This window comes from Chlamydotis macqueenii, chromosome 1, assembly GCF_036417535.1.
Source record: "Chlamydotis macqueenii isolate bChlMac1 chromosome 1, bChlMac1.mat, whole genome shotgun sequence".
Taxonomy (NCBI): Eukaryota; Metazoa; Chordata; class Aves; order Otidiformes; family Otididae; genus Chlamydotis; species Chlamydotis macqueenii.
Window position 1 is genome coordinate 182,596,154 of NC_141556.1, and position 25,601 is coordinate 182,621,754.

At 35.5% G+C, this 25,601-nt stretch overlaps 1 protein-coding gene across 1 annotated transcript in view; it reads right to left on the bottom strand.

The window, feature by feature from the left end:
• The window catches only part of VWA8 (von Willebrand factor A domain containing 8), a 193,396-nt gene that overhangs the window by 131,053 nt on the left and 36,742 nt on the right, over positions 1-25,601 (bottom strand). The window contains exons 5-14 of the mRNA XM_086771807.1: positions 23,241-23,408; positions 21,122-21,286; positions 20,767-20,816; positions 20,331-20,439; positions 17,302-17,406; positions 11,275-11,406; positions 9,774-9,908; positions 9,617-9,694; positions 2,954-3,114; positions 1,618-1,731 (exon numbers count right to left, since the gene is read on the bottom strand). Of these exons, the coding sequence (XP_086627933.1) occupies positions 1,618-1,731; positions 2,954-3,114; positions 9,617-9,694; positions 9,774-9,908; positions 11,275-11,406; positions 17,302-17,406; positions 20,331-20,439; positions 20,767-20,816; positions 21,122-21,286; positions 23,241-23,408 (1,217 nt within the window). The remainder of the gene's footprint in view (positions 1-1,617; positions 1,732-2,953; positions 3,115-9,616; positions 9,695-9,773; positions 9,909-11,274; positions 11,407-17,301; positions 17,407-20,330; positions 20,440-20,766; positions 20,817-21,121; positions 21,287-23,240; positions 23,409-25,601) is intronic.

The window sequence follows — 25,601 nt, forward strand, 5'->3', positions numbered from 1 at the left end:
AACCCATCCTTAGGATTTCCTGCCCCATATTAGTTGTAAATTAAATACCAGCTTTCTAGCTGTTCTGGTTTTGTTTGGTGAGGAGGGGGCCCAAGGTGGTAGCTTCTGTAGGAAACTGCTAAAAGTCGCTCCCCTTTGTTCAGTGGACTCGGCCAGGCCCAGGGCGGACCCGCTGCTGGCCAAGGCCGAGCCGATTGGTAGCAGAATGTTCCGTGATAACGCCTCTGCGATAATGTATTTAAGAAGGGGAAAACACAAAAAAAGAAGAGAAGAGAAGAGAAGAGAAGATGTGAAGCAGCTGAGCGGGGGCAGAGGCTGAGAGGGGGAGGTGCAGGCCTCATGGGCCTTGCAGCCCTCACCTTCTGGCTTCTCGCCAGGCAGCTGACTGGGCCTGGCTGCAAGAAGTGGAGAGGAGATGAGAAGTGAATAAGATGTAAAAAGGATCCTGAGAGGCATCTGCCAGCCTGTTGTGAGATGCCAAGGTCAGTGGAGAAGGAGGGGGAGGAGTAATGCGGCTCCTGGCCAAGATTCCCCTGCAGCTTGTGGTGATGACCATGGCGGAGCAGGTTGTTCCCCTGCAGCCCATGGAGGTCCACAGAGGGGCAGAGATTCACCTGCAGCCCGTGAAGGACCCCACGCCAGAGCAGGTGGGGGCTTGAAGGAGGCTATGGCCTATGGAGGGCCTGCTGGGACAGCTGTTCTGGAGGGACTGCACCCCGTGGAAGAGATGACCCACACCGCAGCAGCTTCACGAAGGACTGTGGCCCGTGAGAGAGAGCAGTGGCCCATGAAGGAGCAGGGGAGGAATGCGAGGAGTTCTTCCCCCAACGATGAAGCAGCGGCGTAAAACAACGCGTGATGAACTGACCATAACCACCATTCCCTCTCCCCTCCTGCGCCACTCGGGCGTGGAGGGAAGGTAGTAGAGATAATGTTAAGCCCGGGAAGAGGGAGGGGTGGGGGGAGGTTATCTTGTTCCCTGTCTCATTCTCCTGCTAGTTTTAGAAATAAATGGTTTTTCCCAAGTCGAGTCTGTTTTGCCTGTGACAGTAACTTTAAGGATTTCTCCCCATCCTTATCTCAAACTTTGAGCCGTTTTCCTTATATTATCTCCCCCTATTCTCTCAGAGGGTGGGGGGAGTGAGAGAGACTGCGTAGTCTGGTCCCGACTATGCAGTTGGGGCTGCAGACGGGGCTGAACTACGACACTAGCTAATGAGGCAAAAGAAAGTAACAGTTGTATTTAACTTCAATTTAGCTTTACTTTCCAATACTTTTAACAAAATGTTCCAAAACTAAATATTAGATATATCTATATCTATGTTTTATGTACTTACAATCTCTCTTCAATGTCTAACCCCTTCTGTTAAAGAATATTGAATGTTTTCCTTTTAGTCTGAACACTCTAAACAGGATATAATTTTCTCATGCCACAAAAAGAAGAAAGCTCATGAGGAAAGTGACATTTAAAATATGTTTCTCTTAGTGATTAGAAGGTATCAATCTAAGAGGAAAGCATTTTATGTGATTTTTTTTTTTTAAAAAAAAAAAAAAAAGATCAAGCTCTGTACAGGATGAAATGTTGTTTGCATTCTATAGTCGTAGCCAGCACTTTACCTTTCCTGTAGTTTCTCATCAGAGATCTGTATTTCTTCCTTTAAGTTTTGATATCTATCTTCCCTTAACAATCTGGTGCCATCATAGAGAGTCAGTTCTCTGTCATGTATTAGTCTGTTTGAAAATAAAGAATAAACTTTATCTAGCCTTTGATTAGTTTTTAGATTACTTATTTCAACTAATACTTTTTTAAAAGCTACCTCAGTCAACATAGGTCATAATAAAAATAAAAAATTTATACTAATTTAAGATGCATGCAAGTGTGGAGGTAAAATTATTAGCATAAGTAAACAGATTCAGCACAAAAAGTCACTCAACTTAGTTTGAACAGATATGATAAGGAAATTAAAAATAAAAAATTCCATCTTACAGGTAGAGTGTGCATAAATGGCACGAAACAGTCATTTTGTTATACTTGTACCAAGTAATACACTTCTGTTTAGTTTCTTGAAGAAACATTCAGTTGGCTTTAATGATCAAGATACATACAGACTCAGTTTTTATTTTTTTTTATGCAGAGGTTCATTAGACACAACACATGCCCATGTCAGAAGAAAAATCAGAAGGTAAAGCTAAACTGATTAAAAAGAGAAAAAACGGGCAAGCACAATTCTCTTCTGCCTTTCTGTATATACATATATATACATATAAAAATACATAAATATATATATATAACAAAAGAAGGCACAAAACATTTTTTGCTACAACCTGCTTTTAAAGCTGGTTATGTCCTTAAAGTTTACAAAAGGCAGTATACAATACAGGCACATGAAGTAGCAGAAAAATTTGATCTGACAGTATAGATTATAATTAAAACAGTATCTGCTATTACAACTTCTACTCTGGAAAGTTTGATTCATTTTTTATTGAATTATGAAATAATGTTTAGAAAGAGTTCTTTGCAACCAGTATAAAGTATGCTTTTACATATAAAAGTGATGGCCACATTTTATTTAGAAGCAGAGTGCATTCAAAGTATTTCAAACATTTTCTGATATCTGGCATTTTCAAATTATTGTCCAAATATTACTAATTCTTAGATTTCTTTAGTTTAGAGTAAAATCTAGCTCATTCTTCAATTCAGACTTACATGCTGTATTTACAAAGAGCTGAAGGTACTTTTATAGATTTATAAAGAACATTAAAGAATTGCTTCTGCTTTTAAGTGGGTAAAGAGTGAACATTACATATTTTCTGAAACTTCCATGCTCAGCCTGATTTTTACAGTACTCTAAGTTATAACATGATATTCACCAGAAGAAACTTAATTTCTCAGTATGCGTACGCTCAATGAACAGATCACGTGCACCCAACTGATCTGCACTCACATCCTGACCTTTGAAGTACAGCTAGAGTGCCAGGGTTAATTCGATGAATGCCATCAAGAATAACAAGCTTTCCTTCCAGGGCAGCAGTAACAAGTTGCGATGGTCTCCAAGCGGTGTCTCCATTAGGAAGAGTATACCTTTGCTGGAGCAAATCTCTAGCCGTCATATCCTGTAAGTATCAATTCATCAGAAGAATATATATAAGCTCTATTTTACTCTTTTACCTGTTTTCTCCTTTAAAAACTGTATTCTGTTTCCCCTGAGAATATACTTGAAGACGATTAGCAGGAAATCTTCAAATCTTCAATTACTTTTCCAAAGAGTATTAGAAATGCAGATACACACACGAATCTACACAACCACACTACGTTAAATAGTCTTTGGAAGTTCTAGACTTGCCAATATCACTGCTTTGAAACTAGAACAAAAGCCTTTCCCCCCCTCCTTAGATGTAATGCAAGCATGTGACAACTTATACACAGCTTTCTGTACAGAAGAGGGCAGCAATTTACACCTGGAACAAAAGTCATTCATTTCATACAGGAGAAGACACCTGAAAGAGCAAAGATTTCATCGTTAATCTTAAACACAAACCAGCACAACATTCTACCTCTCAGCAGGAAAATGTAGTGGAAGCATCAGAGAAGAAAGGACAGAATAAGGAAGAAGCCAGTAACACATAAGATATCAAAAGTACATAGTGTATCACAAAATAATACTTAAGGGATACATAAAAAACCAAAGGCAAAATCTAGCATACACTGCAGCACACATATTTCAGATTTTAACAGGTAAGTACTAGAGCAACAAAGCCATAATAGCCATTTTGTGACATGGAAGATGTAATTTCTTCATCAGGCTGTGAAAACAACTCAACCTAAAATCAGATGAGAAAAATATTTTCTATGGTAGCTGTAGCTTTTGCATATGTCCTTTTCACAACTATAAACCCTTTGAACTTTAAAGAGTAAAAATAGAACACATTACGTCATATGGCCTGAATCATTTCCTCTTTCTACGTTTCCTTAAAAGCCTTAAAATAACAGGACGCAGTCTGGTTCCCTCAGTGCTTCCACATTTGTATAATGTGAAGTCTCACATTCAAATCCACAAAAACCAGAACATATTTTTACTTCTGGGGTTTTTTACTGCTGTGTTTGCTCTTTTCTATTTTATTAATGAATTAGACTAAAATTAGAACGTAAAACATTTTTATCAAAGACAGAGAAAAATTGTAAGTGCTTTCAGGACTTGCACCAGAACTGTGCATTCAGTAGCTAGTAAGTGCTGTACAACTGAATATTCGACTAAAACACCTCTGACAATTCACCTCTAGAAGAATGATGATACAGTATGAACAGATCAAAAGCCTAGTATGCTATATAGAATGTCCATCTGTCATTCCAAAAATCACTTGAGAACCATGCATTAATTTTCTGGAGATAAACTCAGAAATGTATTTTTCTGCAAAACATTTTCTGAAATATAAAGTGTTTAGATCGTAATTTAAATGCTTGAACAAGATTCGATTTAGTGATGCATTAAACAGGAGTATCATTTTGTAACACCAGCACAGTTTCTGTAAAGGATTTGTTTTATGGCTAAGTACCTGTCCAATAACTTATTGTTTCTATTTATTTACTTTAAACCAATTTTAATATATTATATTAAAAATATAACTTATGAGATATAGTGTTACAATACCCTAAAACTAAAAATCTTACCCTTTGGAGAGGAGGTAATAGAAGCATATGAATTAAATTTTTTTCCCCTCATTTTAGGCAAAGCAATGGTGAAATTATATTGCCTTGTGAAACAAAACACTTATTTTAATTTGTAACAGTCATTATAATTTTGTGTTTTACATTGCATTGCTTATTTTCTAAAATATCTCATATACAGGAAAAAAAGTTTAGGAGAGAAGACAAGTGCGATAACTTCTGTTTCACTCCCTTTAGCAGCTATAGCAATACAAGCCTCCAAACTACCCGTTTTTCATAGCTCACAGTGCTAATCATGTTCTTGGCAATTATGAGGTGAAAAAAAAAATGTTTCCTGCTCTTCATGCCAATCTGGAGTCATATTTTGTTAGTATTTCTCAAACAAAAAATTGGAAGGAATTTGTAAAGAAAAATTATGAGGTCATACAAAAAAAAAAAGAAAAAAAGAAATCCTAGAAACAAAAACATCACAGTACACAAACACTAATAAAGTGCATAAAAGACTGGTTTTGCTGGGGAAGAAAAGGGGCAAGTTGCTGGAAAACTGTTATCACTTTGAATATTGCTCCCCCACCCCGAATCCCAAAACTCCGTGGACAGAAAATGGTTTATTTTAAACAATTTAATCCAAAAGTTCCCTAAGTACAGCCCACAAAGACCTAGCTGACTGCTGCTTCTCATTTGATGTTGCTTAACTGTATTAAGAGAGAACTTGAAAACAAACTTTTCCTAATCAGGATGAGTCTCCTTTGTCAGCAATTTGCCTACGTGGAATTGCATATAATGAGAAACCTGTATAACTATGTCAGATATCACAAACAAGACAGGAATTGTTCTCTGAGCCAACTGTTAGTGTAAGAGACTACCTATGTTCTCAAAAAGTCTGTGAATCCTTGGTTGAAGTAAATTTGATTCCCATGTTACAAAATAAAAGTTTTCAGGGCTTTTTTTCTGTGAAATCAATATAAAGAGCTATGCCTTTTCACACTATTCAAGCCCTTAAATCAACTTCAGATGGAAAGAATGATAAAGCAAATATTAAAAAACAAAAGTAAACACTATATACAGAAAAAGAAATATTTAGGAATTCACTTCTTCACAGAGCCTGAAGAAAAACAGTGCTACTGCTTCAGACCAAGGCTAAGTGCTCCACTACCTATTTTGTGCCTGCAGAAATTATTGGAAAAAACATATATACCATAGGACAAATAAAAGCTTGCTTAATTTTAGAAATGGATTTAGGACAGTATGGTATCTCTCAAAAAAACAGAGACACTTTTTTAAACCAAAGTAGAAAAATCTGCTAAATTTACAGCATTATCAAACTTCTCATACCCTTCATTGTGGAATTACTGTATGAATTAATATATTTAACATTTGTTCTGTCATTAAATTATCCTGTTACTTTGCTATGCACATTTTAAGAAAAATAAATGCATTAAAATTTATCAGATGATGTATAGATCAACTACATTCTATCATTTTTTTTAAACACTGCTTCCTGTAAAAACTTCTGCGATTATGTGAGACATTGTACATAGGAATATAGATACACATATGGATCTTACGTAGACTTGTGTACATAGGAATTTATAGTGAACAATGAGTTCTGTATTATACTGTATTATATCACCAAAAAGCCTCTCTATAAAACGAAACCAAAGGACAAGTTCACTTCAGTGGGAAACAGTTCAAGCTCTTCACCTAGATTTTATTTCTGTAGGAATGACAGATCTCTCTGAAAGAAAGATGTTTACTGAGTAACTGATTTCATTGTCAGTTCTTCTTATGTGTCTCCAAAATGGAAGCCTTCTGCCCCTATTCAGCAAAGCCATACTAACTAAAGGTAGAATATTGAAAAGTAGCAGCCATGTTTTTAACCAAATAATTGTTTAATTTCGCTGGTGAGTACTCAATATCGTATTGTGCGCAACAAAATAAGGGTTAGGCTGTGCTTGTCCTTAAGCAGGTTTGTCAAGCTGCAAAAATTATTTCATAGAATCATAGAATGGTTAGGGTTGGAAGGGACCTTTAAAGGTCATCTAGTCCAACCCCCTGCAACAAGCAGGGTCATCTCCAACTAGATCAGGTTGCTCAGGGCCCCGTCCAACCTGGCCTTGAATGTCTCCACAGATGGGACATCTACCACCTTGCTGGGTAACCTGTGCTAGTGTTCCACCACCCTCAGTATAAAAACATTTTTCCTTATGTCCAGTCTGAATCTACCTCCCTCTATTTGAAAACCTATCACAAAAGGCTCTGCTGAACAGACTCTCCCCATCTTTCTTGTAGGCCATTTTTAGGTACTGGAAGGTCGCTATAAGGTCTCCCTGGAGCCTTCTCTTCTCCAGGCTGAACAGCCCCAACTCTCTCAGCTGTACGTTTATAGTGACAAGTGCAGAGAGAAGTATGTTGGCGAGCTGGACACACTCAGCTCTGGCTGAGAAGCTAGACATCTATATTACTGTACCACTGTACAGAAGGTAATAGACACTGCTGGGAATGCAGGTATATTACTATGAATGTAACTGCATTTATGAGGCTGTCTAGCTTTGGAACCCAAATCTGCTCACATCTGGCCACATTAAAGCTTAAGAAAAGGGCACAAGTCATCTGTCTGACTCATCTATACAGAGACAGTTTCAGAGTCTGCTCCTTTATCAGCTGAAGCCACAGAGGGGGAAGGAAAAGCAGTGGGATCCTATCTGGGTAGGTTCTTGACAGTGCAGGAAAACATGAATTGGACTGTCTTTTTTTTTTTTTTCCCATCATCAGTAATATTTCTCTTTTCTATTTTCTCTCACTTTTTGTCTGTTTCAACCCTTCAACCTCATCACCCATTTCTGTCAGTGTCTCTCTCTCCCCACATGCTATCACATTTCCAAATCAGCTGCCACTGCCATTTCTCCCTTTGTAGGTCTCCAGGCTGCCAGAAAGCAAAGGGATGGAAGAAAGAGACCAATATATTGCATTAAATCTGATGCTAATGTCCCCCTGCAGCATTGCCAATTATCACTTACAACTGTAAATCCTGTCATGGGAGTCACAGAAGACTCTTGACTTCATATTTTAATTGAGAGCATTTTAATTCCTCAAGGTTACAGAGAAAACCTTACATGTGTGATCTCTACTGTGAAAAGCTAGCACATTAATTCTACTTTTTCATCTTGTAATTTTTCAGTTTATGTCACGAGGTTAGATTATATCAAGATCTAAGACTGACAATTCTTTCCAAACACGTACTGAGTGACCACTGGCTATGGGAGATCATTGTTAAGCATGACAGAGCTTGGGGTTTGCAAAAAAACCTCTAGTGCTGTGAGAAAGCCTGAAGCACTGCCCAGACAAAATCAAAAGGAAAAACCCTAAATGTACAGCAGCCTCACTGTGCCATGTTTACCACTCTGAGACAACTGACAGTTCCAAAACCTTCATTCGCTTGTTATTCTGCATATCCAGCCTTCCTGGAACCATTACAACTACTTCTATGTCAATCTTTTTAAATACAAACTTTACATTTTACTCAGTAAAAACATTCACTCTGTTCTTACTTTTTCGATTACTGTAAATTTATTCCTCCAACTCATGGAAAATGCAGCTACAACAATAAGCTCCTTGCCACCATCCTGAAAGCCCATGGATGGCCTTAAGACTCCTCCAGCTCTTCCCGATTGTCATTTTGACTTCCTTCATGACTGCCGTTCTAAGGCAACTGTGTCAACTGCCTGTGTGTCTCAGAGTGTTAATGCACACTTCTCCCCAAATCTATCTTTAAACATATCTGTATTAAGACACAGCATAAATAAATCAGCAACAATTAGGCTAAGGGCTGAAGAAGATTTCTGTTTGTTATAGCATCTATGAATAATGAAGCTAATATTTATTGACTGTAATAAGTATATATTACATTTCAACACCAGCCCTCATTTTATATTTCTAGGATGCACCATTTTTTAACACGGAACCTTATCTTCTAACCTCTACTGCAACACAGTCCCAACACAGATGTAATCATCAAACTAAATAGAAACGTAAAAAAAGAAAAGGCACAAAATCTATAATATTGATTAAAATCCACGTGTTAAGCATAAAAAAAAATAAACATGTAAGAGGATATTAGGTGATTCTGACAGAAGAAACACATCAAAAAAGCCCTAGAAGAAAGATTCAGCCTATGGAACATGAGAAATAACTTCACAAAAACTCCCCAGAAACATAAAACCCATTATGTATTCTCAATATGATAAAGAAACTGGTTTCCATAATAACAAAACAAATAGCGTTGATAATGGAGAATTCCATTGTAAGATCAAATAGCATATAGACAAACAAAAAAAAAAGAAAAACAAAAGGTCTTCTGGAGGCATTCAAGATGCATGAATTACAAGTGATCACCACTCTGACCTAATAGCAGGAAAAACAAAAGGGGAAAAAAAATTCCAAAAAGGAGAAGATGCAAAAGACAGTTTTCTTCATGACTCTCCATCATGCCAAATCACAGAATCAGTTGTCAATTCTCTGTGGCAAGGAGAAAGATCACCGTGTTAAATATTTCTCCCTACATTTTATTTAGATTATCTCTCTTTCACATCCACAATTAAGTCAATAAAATTGAAGGAAAGCAGCAGCAGGGCTAGTTTATATGTAATAACACTGAACTATCTATATTGCTGTACAGTATCCCCTGTATTTAGACCTGCAATAAGAGGAGATTTTAGATAAGCATTCTAATAGAGAGTAAAAAATGCTCTATAATGATCAGAAAACTTTGCTATCTTTGAAATCTTTGCTATCCTTTTTTTTTTTTAACCCTTATCGGTGATTATCAGTGATTTTAAAGCTGCAGCTTTAAAAATCACTGAGAGAGAGAATACACACAAAGAATTGATGTCTGTGTATTATATTTTGGATCATATTTAAAGCATGATCATCAGCAGACAGTTTACTTACCTGGTACAGCATGATAGGTTCTATACTGTAGCCCAGCATATCAGCAAACTCCTTAGCAATAACTGTTTTGCCACAGCCCTAGAAGTTAAAAAATAAGAACTAGATTAAATTCTAAGGAACATAGAGAAGGAGGGAGAAAATAAATTTAAATACTTACTTTTCCTCCAATTAAACACATATCTTTAACCATATGGGATTGCATCATTTCTGCCAATAGTTGATCATGGCTGGAAGTCCTTATGAAAGTATCTGATCGAGGAAGCTTTTTTAACAGGCCAGTCCCAGCTGGAACCTATAAGAAAAAAAAAAAAAAAAAAAGCTAAATGAGCTATACTGTGATAACTCTAGGCTTTATGGGGACTGGGTTACGCTTTCTGAAAACTCCTATAATACTTTGACGATGACTGTCATCCATCAAACCTAAGTCTTTCATTTAAAAAACTTTAAATCATGTAATTTTCAATAGTTAATCTCCTTCACAGCTCCATTGCCCACTCTTCATGGAAAAAAACAAAACAAAACAAAACAAAACAAAAAAAAACCCAACCAAAAAACCAAAAACCAAAGCATGAACCACTTCAATTACAGCCCTGGAGTCCGCAAAGAACTTGAGGCTGTTCATGATCACCAATATTTATTGCTCATTGGAGAAACATGGAAGAGAAAGAGCAAATTGTACTGTGAAAATCTGAAGGAGCTACTTTGAGCAGAACTTTGGAAAGTTTTGATCATTTCCCACATTTCCCCCATTGCTCTATTTCCACTTCCCATTCTAGTCTGGGAACTGTTTCATCACCAAACTCCTTATGCCCTCCTGTTCCCAAAGAGACATTCTGCAGATGTATTTTTCAGAAGGTATCACCTACACGTCAAATGAAAGAAAAAATCTTCCCTTCCAAAAAGAGCTGAATCAGGTCCCTATAGACTCATCTTTTTCTGCCAAATTCCCATTTGCTGCTGTTCCGCTTTTCACTTTGTTACAGTACAAATTCTCTGAGGATATTCCTCATCATTGTTAATACGATCTCTCTCTGACTCCAAATAACTCACTTTCTTTACAAACTCTAGACTCTCCAAATTCAACATTAACTTCCAATTCTCAGATCAGCATTTGTATCCTAAGACCTTATTTCACCACCTAGCAGGTCATAAACTTCATTGGAAGAAACTCAAACTAATCTTATTTGTTGTGATTGCTTTTGTTCCATTTTGCCAACATCCTGTGTCAGAACATTACCAAGCACTCATTAGATTTTATTTGAAGTGTAGACAAAGACAGACTACTGTTTTTATTAAAAGAAAAAGAGAAAGCAGCACCATGAGCATCACAAGTACTCTCTGCTATTCTAATCCAATATAAAATTATGAAATTTAAAGGCTTTTCTTTCATCCATTCTTTAGCATTTCTTTTAACACAAAAAACTTAAATGAATCTCCTGTAGGAAAGTATGAGTTTATAAAGAAATAAACCCCTGTGTATTCATAATCTAATATTCCAGTAACTAAATGCTTTTCTAATAAATATCATGTGCTACTCTACCAAAAAATATTCAATGCAAATGAGTTTTTGTATCAAGTGTGTCAAATTCTCCATGAGATGAAAACAAGTTAAAGATATCTAAAATCATACATAGTTTGATGAATATATAAAATCATACCTGGAACGTCACTTCTTTTTCACCAATCTGGACAGTTACATCAGCCTTGAAGGGTTTGTTTCCAGGTACGCTTTCTATTTTTGTAATCCTTCTGGGAAGCAAGTGCCTTTCTGAATCCTGAAGCTCAAAACGCTGTAGAATGAGGGGGGAAATTATTATAAACACAGCTTTCTAGTTTTTAAAATTGTTTGTTCTAAAAACAGGGCCAGAAGAAGTGTATTGAAGATTAATTGCTTGTGAAGTCCTAAATCCATTTACTTCAACTTTTACTTCACATACCTATGTTGACATTCTCAATGGCCTATATATTTTACTTTACCAAAGCAAAAAGATTGTGTACCACCTACTTAGTCTGACTGTAGTGACAGATGCAAAGTGAAAATGTCATATGGTGACTTTGCTAAGTCTTAGCCTGACAGACTGAAATAATAAGAGAAACAGATGATAGCCTTTAGCATGTGTAATAATAGCTCACCTATCTCTCTGCAGGTCATTATAACCAATTGCAGATTTAAACATCTGGCTACCAATAAAAATAACCATCAAACATTATGTTTACTTAGCTCCACAGCCTTATCATACAATGAAAATTGAGGACAACCTGTACAAATTAAGCCTTCAGCATGTTCTGGGTATATGAAGGACAAAAACCAGAACATTTGTCTTCCCAATCTCCTCTTAAGCATTATATTCTCTATTTTATGCTGTACACAGAAAGCATGAAACCATCTAAAAAATTATGTTTAAAGTCTATTTTGTTGGGGAAGGGGAAGTCATATCAGGGGGGTTTATACACAAAAAGTCACTAACTGAAATTACTGAACTCATATAGCCATTTCAGTCAACAGAGTAAAAGCTGAGAAAGCAAGAGAAAAAGGAGTATTATCCAACCGCTCTGAATTCTTAGAAAAAATATTTTTTAAACAGAAATCACTTACATAAAATAACTTTTAAAAAGTGTGCAGTTTTATTATTACTAGGATTCACAGCACTGCCTATTAAAGTTTAGAAAGAAAATTAAGATGCTTTTGTACAAATACTTTGGCTCTTCATCACTCTCTAAATTCTTATTCTGGAATAAGAGCCTACAAAAACTTCATGTTTAAATATGAATTTCAGATAAGGGTGCTTTAGTAATGGGCTGCATCAAATTATATATTCTTATTGAAACAGCTGACTGTCCTTCACCACTAAACTACACTATTAAACGTTTAAACAACAACTGAGGAGAGGAATGCCTACTGAGTAGTATCTCAAACTATGATTCTAAGAAATGCTCCAACTATGATTCTGTGAAATGAACTACAGATGTTCTCACTCTTATGTTCATTAGTAAACTATCATATTCTTACTAAGTTAATGGCATTTTGGATAGGGTCAAAGCTGCTCATACACAAAATTGCAAACTGCTTATACACTAAAATCCTTTAATTAGATACCAACAAAAGAAAATAACTGTGAGCAACTGTCATGGTTTCACTCTAGCCAGCAACTATACCATGTAGCTGCTCACTCACCCTCCTCCACTCCCAGGTAGGATAAGGAAGAGAATTGGAAAGAAAGGAAGAGATATGGGTTGAGATAAAGACAGTTTACTAGGACAGCAAATTTTACATATTTATATATGTAAATATATATATTATAATATATATAATAATTAAATACCATGATAATAAAATATACAAAATTAACGATGCACAATTTCTCACTGCCTAACAACTGTTACAGCCTGTTGGAGTGGCGATCACGGAATGGAACAGACAGCAATCTCTGAAGGATCCTGAGAGAGCGAGAGCTGCCCACTGTCCAAGCCCCCTTATATACTGAGCACTAAGTCTACGGTATGGATACTTCCTTTGGCCAGTTTGGGTGAACTGTACTGGCTATACCCCTCCCAGCTTCTTGCACCTGCACATTAGCAAAACCTAGGAAGCTGGAAAAAGACCTTCATCTCTTAGCACCAACTAATAAAAGCATATTATTAACATTTTTCACATACCAAATTCCATACTATATCCAAAACACAGCAGCTACTGGGAAGATAATTAACTCCACCCCAGTCAAAACCAGGACAGCAAGTAAGAAGACTATCTGTACCAGCAGCCTCTTTATCAAACAAGGAAGATGTGAAGACAGCAGCAGCAGATCTTGTACACAAAGGTCTTGGGAGTTATTTAGAAAAATTTTTAAGATGTTTTTTGGTTTCGGTTTTTTAGGGTGAGGTTTTTTTTTGTTATTTCCTTAACATGTTGTTGACGGTTCTGCAGATAGCCTTTTAGACTCTAAATTAGGACAGTGAAAAACAACTATCATCTTTGTGCAGATCCTTACTGAATTTATATAACTTGAATTCATCTAACTGAATTTGTACAATTTGAATTCATCACATGCTGAATTGGATAATATAGTAATTAAACACGTGAGCACAATTGTACCTGGACAGGAGCAGCAAACAAAACCATTTGTGGTTTTCAGAGTAAGACAGATCTCTCTGATGCAGCTCTTCATTTAGAATTATGATAGCTAGATATGGAATTAGAGAGCAGCATGAAATGGATGTACAACACATTAAACATATTTCTGCCAAGCCAGAAGCAACTTCCTCTATTCTAAGTCCAAGTTGATAGCTGCAAAGGAAAAAATATTTGTGGCTTGGAAGGACAACTAGTGAGCACATTCAATATCAGAAAGTTTGGGAAATACTTGGAGAGTCAGAAGCGGGCAGCCTCATTGCCTCAGACTCAAGAGGAAAGAAAAAAAGAAGAGATTAGCCACCAAAAACAAGGGAAGTGGTTTTGCAGTCCATAATCATCAGGCCACATTCCGTGTGCCTAGAAACATGCGAGAAAAGGCAAACCGTACAAACCAGAAAAAAAGGAAGAAGAGGAATTCTGACCACTTGGAAGTATCTAATGATCAGTAGTGTCTCAGCATGGAAACCGCAAAGAATACGCTGGTCATCCAGCCAGTCAAAGGAACAGAGAGCTTAAATGAGACATATTTGCAGATAAGTACTATGCTGAACCCACAAGACAGCTAAGCTATCTAAGACAGGCATTCAAAAGCTGTTCTTGAAGATTCTCTGCATGGGAAGGAATGACAATTTTTCAAGAAACAAGAGGACTGAACTGTTTCACAAGAAGCAAAATATGGTAAGTATTGGCACTAAGAGCATTCATTAATGCAAACCACCCAAGATTATGAATTACTTTGAGGAGAATAAAAAAAGAAAAAAATCTTTCCTATTTGCAATAGAAATCAAAATGAACAGAAATGTCTAGACAAGAAAGAAGATTCCAGTTTTCTGAACTATTAGGCCACTCTCTACAAGAGAGTGCCTATGTAGATTCCCTGCTGTGAGGCAGGGAACCAGTTGTTGAGGAGGAGATCAGGTAAGATTAAAGTGGGTGTGCAAATAACACAAAAACATGTCAAAGGGAACAAACAAGGATTTATTTGGTATAAGATCAAGACAGTAAACACAGAATGAATCAAGGCATGAAAAAAATGAAGAAAAATTCTAGAAGGGTCTTAGAGTGAAGTTAAACACTTAGATAGTAGGCAAAAAGGGACTTGCTCATTTATTAAGACAAATTTGATGTACATGTTGTTTCTAAAATCTGATGAGAAGATTCTCTTGATTAGAAGGTTAAAAAAAAGTGAGTGTTTCCAATACTGGGAAAAAAAGGCACGCAAAAACCATGTGAGAATTAAAAATGCAAATCCAAAACCTCTGATGAATCGGAAGTAAAATAATAAAAGCTTAAGGAACAATGAAGAAATAAGTATGGAACAGTTGGAGTTGGCTACCTCTCTTCTCAGCTCCAACAGCTGACTGGAAGGGAAGACATCCTGAAATTAAGATATGTTATCAGCTAAATTACTACTTCCCCATATCTGTCTCCAAGTCTGATGACTAAACTTTACATTTTATTATATAAAATATGTTTTTATTTCCTTTAAATATTAATTGCTGTTAAGAAGTTATTCAATTCACACAAATTAACCCATCAATTGCAGTACACTTTAAGTATTTTTTTTTTTTTTAACTCTCGATGTGTCCCAGTTAAGATTTGGATTTCCTGACCATATTCTGTTACATAGAGGGAAGTATTCAGTAGCAAATGTTAGCTGGACACTCTTTGGAAATCTGTAGAAAGGTAGAGTAAGAAATTACCTTGCTTCTGCCAGACTCCTCTCCCATATTTCTTACGGAATGGGAAAAAAAAAACAAACATTTCTTATCCATATTTAATACAGTTCTAGCACTGCTATTACTAAAATATCATTATAAATAGAAGTTCCTCAGTACAGCCAGTTATTTTCTGTGTTTCTTATAGTTCACTGCTTAATAAGATTTGTTATGTGCAAATAGAATATAATTCCAAATAAGATTATATGTACTTGTTGACATAATGGGACAAGTTTGTATAAGTACTGATGAGGAAGAGTATAAAAAAAAAAAAAAGGAAAATTAACACAGAAAAATGCAAATGATAAAGAGGTATTTAAACATAGACAATCATTGAGAAAAAAAGATTTTCCTAGTCAAATCAACCTGTCTTACACAGGAAGTAAAAGCATGCACAACACACAAAATAAAATAAAAGAAATAGAAACTGGAGGAAGCGGATGGTACTGAACATAAAGACATTCACTACCTATAACTGATGGGGAAACAAAATGGCATAAAGGATTTAAAATAAAGTAATATTAAGAACAGAAGTTACTGTTACTGCTCTGCTAACAGACAGAGTCAATTTCCACCCAGATCGTGGTTCTTAAGGGCAACCTCAATCACCCTGACATGTGATGGAAGGGCAACACAGTGTGACACAATCAATCTAGATTTCTGTGGCTGCTTGAAATAACATCTCAACATAGGCGCTGCACTGGCTAGGCAGGAGTGATGCACAGATGGCTCCTGTTATTCACAAACAAGGAGCAATTGGTTGTGGATGTGGCAATCAACAGCAGCCTTGGCTATAGCAACCATGAAATAACGGAGTTCAAAATCCTGAGGGGCAGTGATGAAGGCAAGTAACAGACTACTGATCCTAGATTTCAGGCCAGATTGGCTTATTCAGAGAAGTGGCAGGTAGGACTCCACAGGAGGCAGCTTTGAAAGTTCATGAAAGTTAGCAGGTCATTCAGGACAACCTCCTTCAAACAAGGACTGTCCACCCCAAAACTCAGGAAGACAAGTAGGAGACCAGCCCAGTTAAACAGGGAATACAGAACTGAGTTTCAATGCAAAAAGGCAGCATATGGTAGGTGTCAGCAGGGATGGGCTACAAACATTTTCCTGACACATAGGCTTGGTTTTAGGAAAAACAAAAAATCACTAGCTAAGTTGGTTATTTCTAAACACACACGTACAAATAACATCTAATTTTTAGGACTGAAAGAGCTGGGTAAGATGCTCTAAGGCTGTGAATGCCAGTTTCCAACAACATACATACATTACTACATTATACTCAAAAATGAAAGCAAGCCAGCACTGTGCTAAAATTTTAAAAGGATAAATGGAATAACCCAGCAAAATTATAGGTTTTGTAAGCTATTATTAAACATGGAGAAAACAAGAAAACAGATCTGACCAAAAACACACAATGGAAGGCTAACACATGCCAAAACCAGAGACTAATATATTCTACAATCATATATGTGATCTCTTTTGTCATTTTAGCATCTCCTTTTACAGGTCAAATGTCAGAGGTATCTTTCAAGCATCTGACTACTTTAACCATATAAGTAGCAACTCTCAAGTTAATTAACCACTTAAACAGTCTTTAACTGATGTCTAAATATTCTACAGAACATAGAGGTTTCATCTTTCACTGTAATTAAATTATTAGCTTGTGAAGGTTTTTTAAAAATACTGTTTTAGCATCAGCAATAATGTAGCCATTATAGTTTACTTAAGATTTTTTTCTTTTACAGAAGTAGTGTAGTAACATTAGTCAGGAGAACTACTGTCATAACCCACCGCTGCCTGGAATTATAATATGTACGTGCAATACTTACTTTCAATGCATCTTTGACTGCAGTCCTGCCTTCCTTTCCCAGGAAAACATTATAGGGGTAAAGTCGGTCAATAACATGCTGGACTGACATCATAGGAAAGGAATTCTAATTTAAATTAAAAAATACAAATTAGAAAAAATGATTGGCTCATCCTATCATCAGCTATTAACATGAAAATCCTATTGTCGTAGTTCAGCCCCGATCGGGACCAGACTACGCAGACACCTATACAACGTTCAACTGAAAATAAAACTGTAAGGGCAATGTACAAATGACCACTACATGCAGTATTCAATCAAATGTCAAAACAGGCATTTCTCAGGTGCAATCTGTTATAATACAAATTTCCAAAGCAGATTAGAATAATTATGTCCTAAAAATAACTTTTTTTCCTGTGCATAAATGGAAGCTACAGTGACTGACTCAGACATAGCACTACTAGAAAAGAGTCAATATGACAAGAAATCTATATCATAATAATGATCTAATTCACAGCAATTTCTAGTATTTAACTTTGATTCTATTACATTGTACAGATTCTACTTAAATAAATTCCTAGAAATTTCTGAAGTTTGATAAAAATTGTTTTGTTTTGAAATGAGTTATTAAGTATGCTTGCACTTTCTCCATAAAATTGAAAATAACATTTTTTTTATTTACTATCTCCTTGTTAGTTGTAAGTACTAAGTCTTTTGTCAGTTGCTGCCTGGAACAGACAAAGATTTGGTTATTTTGGTACAGGAATTGAGAAAGAAATGGAAGTGCATTTATGAATACTCAAGAAACACATGCATAAAGCCTTGCATGGTGGGAAAAAAGTGTTTCAAAAACCCTAAAGTAACACTTGATTGTTTGTTTCAAAAAAGACTTGCAAATTTTTAAGGACTGCTTCTGTGTAACACTACTAGAAAACACTAAGTGGACTGGCACTACTTTTTTAAGCCTTCATCAAAGTAAAAAGTAAATAAAATAATTCAAATAAAATCAACTTATTTTCATTTATACACCTGGATTTACATAGGCACTCAACTGAAAGAACAGTTGCTTAGAAATGAAATCAGTAGATGCATATTTTATGAAATGCATAATTCAATTCATACTTGTAACCAGTAATAATATTTATAATGTTCCATATTAAAAAAAAAGATCAGTAAAAATAAACCATTTAAGGCACTGTAGTAAATGTACTGCTTAAAGGATTAGGGAGCCCTTTATTGCATTTTAAAAGCCCTCTGTCTATATATAAAGACGTAACATATAATTTCTCCACATTATCTCAAATTAATAATAATTACAATGGCGTGTAGGAAATTAGCCTTTTCAGAACAGCACCCTATAAAAAAATTCTCCCTGTCAGCAAGCTGGAGTTTTCAGCCTAAGAAATACAGTTTGGGACTGTGTGAATCAATGACAGAAGAGAAGAAGCTGGCCATTACAGTGCATTCCCTCCACACTTTTAAATGGTTAAATCAACCAAGGTAGCAGTAGAGGATGGCAGTGACCCAGCACACAAAAGTAAAATTATGTAGCAAGAATCACTGAGAACAGTCGGCTTAAAACACCAAGTGATTAAAACTAATTCTAAAAGAAACACTTCTCGTCTACCTAGAAAAGACACTGTCGTACAATAATAACACTTCACATTCTCTAATGTAAAATAAAATGATTCCTTCATTCCATAGTTTAGATAATAGCTTAGGGCTCATTTTCCTTCCATTACTCTGAAAGCCATCTGGCATTCATTTAAAAATAATTTTTCACTACAGGGCTCAAAGAATAAAAAGTTGCAATTTATTTTAAAATTCAACATATATTTCTTTCCTAAAGCCCTTCAAATACCGTTTCATTTATCTGAATTTGAATTTTAATCACTTCTTACCATCTGACGTAGCATTACAAATTCAGAAAAAAATTACGTCTGCAAATATCCAGCACAACTGAGGGTACTGAGCACCACGGCAACACAAGTAACTGGTATACTTTAATGTATGTAATACAATAAAATATGTAGAAGTAATCTGTGACTGAGCAGTACTATAGGTAAAATGATTGCACAAGAGACACAGAGAATTATCCTAAGAGTCCTCTCTACAGACACCTGCACCTTGGAGAGAGGGTTTGAGAAGCTGTCCTCATATTTTACCGTCCTGGGTTGACCATATCTTCTTGCTTGCAAAAGGGTACCAACTACTCTCTCTCTCTTTATAGAGATCTCATCTCCCTGACTTCCTTCAGGAGGCACCTTCTGTTTTTATTTTGACTTTTTAACATGTAATTATGAAGTTCAAGTGACAAAAGACTGCCAGAGCTTTAGTCCTAACCTGCCTGATCTGCCACTGTAAACTCAGCCAGTGTACAGTTGTTACATTTCCCTTTGGACTGCAGCTGTTAGAAAGTATTGCATCTTCAAGTGTGTACGACCTGCATCTTCAGATAGCCCTCCATGCCTATGTTTGTTCTAAATCCACCAGCCAACCCAAAGACCTAATGTAGGCTTCATCTCATACAACTTAATTGTCCCCGCCTTACTCATATTTCAATAGTTGGTTTGGGTCATTTCAGGTGTCAATGGAGGGTAACAGGTGTCTTTGTAATGCAATTAATCTGATTTACATGCATACCATTAAATCAGAAGCACTTTTAGGTTGTCACTTTTATTTCTCTCCACTGATTACCTCAGTGTCATTAGGTAAACTGTACATGTCCCTGAAGTCAGTAAGATGATTTTGCAGAATAAAAATAACTATTTTGACCATTAAGATACATTTCAGCACATCACAAATCTTGTGTCATGCCATATTTTGTCTTCAGTATTATAATACACACTTGGTTAAAGTATGATCTAACTGGGGCTTTTAGATTATCTAAAGAGATATCTAACTGGGGCTTTTCTTCCTCAAACCATCCTTACTTTTTCAGGTTTATTTTTCAAACGTTCGTGTTCATCTTCTCACAACACGAATAATCCAGATCTAATTTTGAGAAACTTTAAGCCCATACAGTTTCGCAGCACATGTGTATGTACATACCAAAATCTGAACTGCAGCCGATAAGCTGTCTAAAGGAAAATCTGGAAGTCCCAGTGTAGAAGATTCTTGAGAGCAGAGAGTTGTAGCAAAAGACAGGAGCTGAGAAATTCTGCATAGGAAAAAAGTAATTACAGATTTTTATACACGCTATCTATATTTAAAATACTAAAGCCTAAAACATTAAACACAGTAGAAGATGCTGAAACTATTTCTGAGTGCAAATAAGTAAGGTGTGATTGAAGTTATAAAGCATTAAGGATTCATTATATGAAGGCTGCATACGAAAAGCTGTGTGAGCATACACCCACACATATCAAAAAGCTTCCTCAGTTCTAGTCTCTATGCAGTGATAAAAGACACCAAAATAGCAAGGAATCCTGAAAGGACATCGCTTTTCTTCATTCATTCTATTTTTTTTTTAATTATGAAAAATTACCTCTCTGTGGAAATGTTTGATCCAATTGAATATAAAAGCTGAAGATGGTCCTGAAAATAGAACATAAAATCACAGGCTAAATTAATTTTGGGATCATACTGTGGGTCATAGCTCATGATGTATAAAGCATTTTCTACTTTTCTCTCTATTTTTCCCTTTTTTAAAATTTAGACATGAGGAGTCTACTCATTCCTTGATACAGAATTAATTTTATCTAAAAAAAAAAAAAAAAGAAAAGAAAAATTATAAAATCTTTCTTTTAGGGTTGTATGTTTTATAGAAGTTATTTTTTTATTTATTAAAATATCAGCTCTACTCAGTACAGATAATCCAACTCTTCTTGTAGGATGCTTACCTTAAAGGGGAGATGATAAACATCTCTAGCTTGAAATCGAGAGCGAAGGGGTGGATCCAAAGGGTTACCAGTGTATTTAGGTACTGGTAGGCCCAATGCTATCACTCGAAAATCTTCACTAACCCGAACAATCTTCCATGAATCTAACTCTGATTTTGTATGATCCTAAATTTATTAAAATAAAACAACAAGAAGAAAAAAAACTTATATGATTAAAAACTTATGATGACTAAGCTGCAGATTGACTAACAGCCCTGGTCCTTCAGTCTAAATGTGGTTAACATTCTCATCTTTCATTGAGATGGGCTAGAAAGCACTGAATTAGTAAAAGCAAGATTTTCCAAAATAAATGAAGATAGAACGTTTGAATAGGTGTAGCTTTCAGGCCTGTACCAATTCGAATGAAGATCCCACAGACGGGTAAAGCTGAAAAGGTATCATTACAACATTTTTTTTCACAAAGAAAAAACAGACCATAAAATTTATTTTATTCTAAAACATTAGAAGTGGGTTACCATAAGCACTTTTTTTTTTCTTTTTCCCCTCTTATAACTGTAAAGGACACTAAAATCTTCATTTAAAAAGTTTCATTTACAAATTACACTTTATTATAAGCAATAACGCAGAACTAGACTCCTTCACGGGGACATTAAATGTATTTCAGTTGTTGTCATGTAAAAGGTTCATTGCATACAAAAAATACACTCTTTAGTCTTCGCACATCACAGTTAAGTCTTCCTTGAAACCATACATGAGTACATTTCCTGCAGACCTAGATGTACAGTAATTATTCACACAGGAGAAGATAAAATGAACATTAGTTTATATAATACAATATTCCCCAAACAACAAAACAACAATATTAGATTTAGCATTGTAGCAAGAGATTTATTTGATTCATATACTATTAGCAGTGTGCCTGAGGCACTCATTTTGAAACATTTCATCATCAGATAAGTGTTCAAAAGGAAAAAAAGAAGAGGAAGATGCCTTGCATGATTGCAACCAAATTCTGTCTGAGTTTTGGTTGAATTTTCATTTTCAGTCTTCAAATATAATTACATTTTAAAAGCTTAATTTTAAATAGAATAATAATGTTTCCAACAACTGCATCTACTAATTAAATATCATTAAAATATTTTTGGAAATGGCATGGATCAGAAGAATTGTAACCACAGATGATAGGCATAAGAAATAATGATGTATTTTCAGAAATCCACTACAGTACTTCAGCACAGTTGTCAACTTCATACAAATCAATATCAATGACAGAAGGCTTATCACAAACTTCCTTCCTGTGCCGCACAGGTCTGAATTATATACCTAACCACAGTTAGGTATGACAAACAGAAACATGAGTGAGCAGGGGTTAGATTGTTACAGGAGACTGACAGGCATGTGATCGGAAACTACAGTACATGAAAGAAAGATGTAGAGCACTACTGGGGACTGATGAAATTTATTGAGGTTCTCAAAAGCCTGAAAAGTGTCCACTCAGATTTAAGCTGTAGGACTCAAAGCCCCTAAAAAAGGAAAATGGCTGAAGTAGCAATGACAGCAGATAGCAAAATCCCATTTCCTATCACAAGAAAATTCTCTAATAATTTTCTATAACTTAAGATAAGCTGTTTACATACACTTTTGTAAATTAAAGGCAAGACAGCACTGATGAATATAGTGTTGCCCATCTTGACCTCATTTTTTTGGTATCCTAACATTTTAAAAGCTTAGCAACAAGGTTATTGCAATTTTGAAGCATTATCTGAACTTCATAGGAACAATTTCAATGTAAATCTCTTTTCACAAGTGTATTTTGCTTATTCTCACATTGTAGCTTTCATGTTTTAGAAACATACAGGCTTCATACAAGCTTAAGATGGACGACTCTTTTTCACGTAGACAGACAAGATACAGATTAAAATATTTCTTTGTTCTTGCAAGCAGTAGTTTGACTTCTCACATAGTTTTTCACTGTGACTATTTCATCCCACAGAACATCCCAGAAAAACACCTTGTTGAGATTTCCCCCATTTGGCTCATACATACTCTCCCCTTCGTAATGGTATTTCAGCACTATCAAGGACAACAAAAAAGGAAAAACCAAACAACATTTCCATACCTGGAGAAGTTTGTCGTAACGCTCCGCAGACATGAGAAAACGACCATCTTCAAGCTGCATTTCCCTGTTCTCCAGCAAATTGTTTAACACTGGCAGAACATTCCGTTCAGCCTTCTCCAAACCTTCCAGCACGAGGATTCTGCCTTCAGTAGCTGCACGAACTGCACACTTTTCAAAAGTAAAAACCAAATATTAGATAGGAATAAATAGAAATAAACACTACATATCTCATGAAGACCTGATGAAAAGCAACCTCTGTGCTTTCCAAAACAGTATTCATTTCTGTAAGAATCAGCAGGATTCACATCAGTAGTGACCAGGAAGAGTGACAGCTGGACAAATTCATGAGCTGGACTTTTATCTCCTAACTATTATAAGGATTGGAAAAAAAAAAAAAAAGCTCCAGTATTTTGTACCAATAGAATAAAATGGAAAACCTTGTAGACATTTTAGTGTGTACCTAGTATATATTAATATGTGGCACCTTTTCTTTTTGATGATGCATAGTATTTTGTATTTTTCAGGTATTTTAACACCATCTAACAATTCTAGGATAGTTATCTATAAAGAAAACATAAAATCAAGGTGGTTTTACATGTTTACAATTATATTAAAATACCTAGAAAAAAGTCAGGTATTCCTTTGGTTATATATCAGTGTAAAACATACTCATTACATTGCTTTAGTCTGACTAGACCATAAGTCTTTTGAAATCAAATGTGGATGATAAAAAACAAAACAGTGCCATAAATAATCAGATGTTTAAAATGTGACAAAATTTAAAAGATTTAGAATTATATTCCCTGACTGAATATGGTCTTTTACAAAATCAGAATAAAAATTTAGCCATTAACTTGATAATCCCTTGGAGCTTTTGGGATAGAAAGTTATTTCTTTTCTATACTTCGCTTCATTGGTTGTTTATATGTGGCTGTTCATTTAAGTGCATAATGAGGAGCCAAAACGTAAAACTGAACTCTGGTGTTGGTAATTTTGTGCAATTTTCTTGCAGTCAACGACACTCACTCAGGTAAACTAAATACACTTCATAGCTAATATTCAGAATTACCGTCCAGTAAGAGACTCTTAAATTCAATGCATTCTCGTCTACTTCCAATTTGCAGAAGTTTAATCAGATAATAATGAGGTAAGTTTAGGCACAGGTAACATTCAGAGGCACCAAAGAGTCTTCCTTTGCATTCCTATTACATTTTAACATTATTTTAGACACAAGCACAGTTGCAAAGGGAGAACAAATGAAATCTCTTCCCAGCACGTCTCCTATAAAGTCTAACTGAAGAACCTGTCATATGATGCTAGATGGAAATCTCTGATGAATACAATAGATGCTAAAAACTGAGACAGAGAGAAAGAAGGAAGATATGAGAAAGAATAATGAAGAGGTACCAGAATAGAAAAATTATCAAGAACAAAAATAAGAATTATATATGAAAGCAGAAGTATAAAGCACAAAAGCATAAGCATAAACTAGGAACAAAGAAAAGTTCAGTATAACAAATGAATAGCTACATGGCACAAAGCATTCAACAGAATTAGAGATCCATCTGAGAAGATAAAGATGACACTAAACGATAAGACTAATTTAGGTGCTTCTAATGTATGGTATAGAAGCATAAATAACTACTGGCAAATTAGTCATAATGTAAGCTTTTTACATTGTTATTAAGATGGAAGTAATTCCTGTATCTAATCTAGATTCAAGCAAACATTACTGAAAAAAAGGCCCTCACAAATCCTGGTACACATCTTTATATAGAGTTCACTTCTCTGAATGTCATTCTACACAACATTTTAGTATCTAGCCTCATATTTAGTATCTGAGGAACCTGGAATAATCCCATTAAACAAGTAATAGTCCTCAGATTATTTCTCTTCCACTAAATCACCAATTCTTTCCAAAATTTATCAGTATACGAAATGATTTTTTTGTTGTTGTTGTTAATTCAGTACATAATACTCTACTAATAGGCAATATAAAATTCCTCTCTCTTCATCCCATAACATTTGTACAAAGGACAAATTTTGTACTAACATTCTTCTCTAGGAAGGTCACTGGTCAAGTAAAAAATCTGCTCCAACCTGCTTGAATAGAAAACCTGAGCCTCCAGCGGCCAGTCTAATACCTGGCATGAACAAAATGTTATTTTTTTCTAAATGCAGTTTGGAGATACAGCCAGAATATGCTTTAACAAACAGTTTATTTGCCAAGTTGGTTGGATTCTGCATATTATAAGTCTAGGAAGACTTTATGACTGAGTTTTACTAGCCAGAGGAAAACACACATTCTGTTCATATGGTTTCAAAATATTTTGAGTATCCATAGAATCTTGTTGACTCATG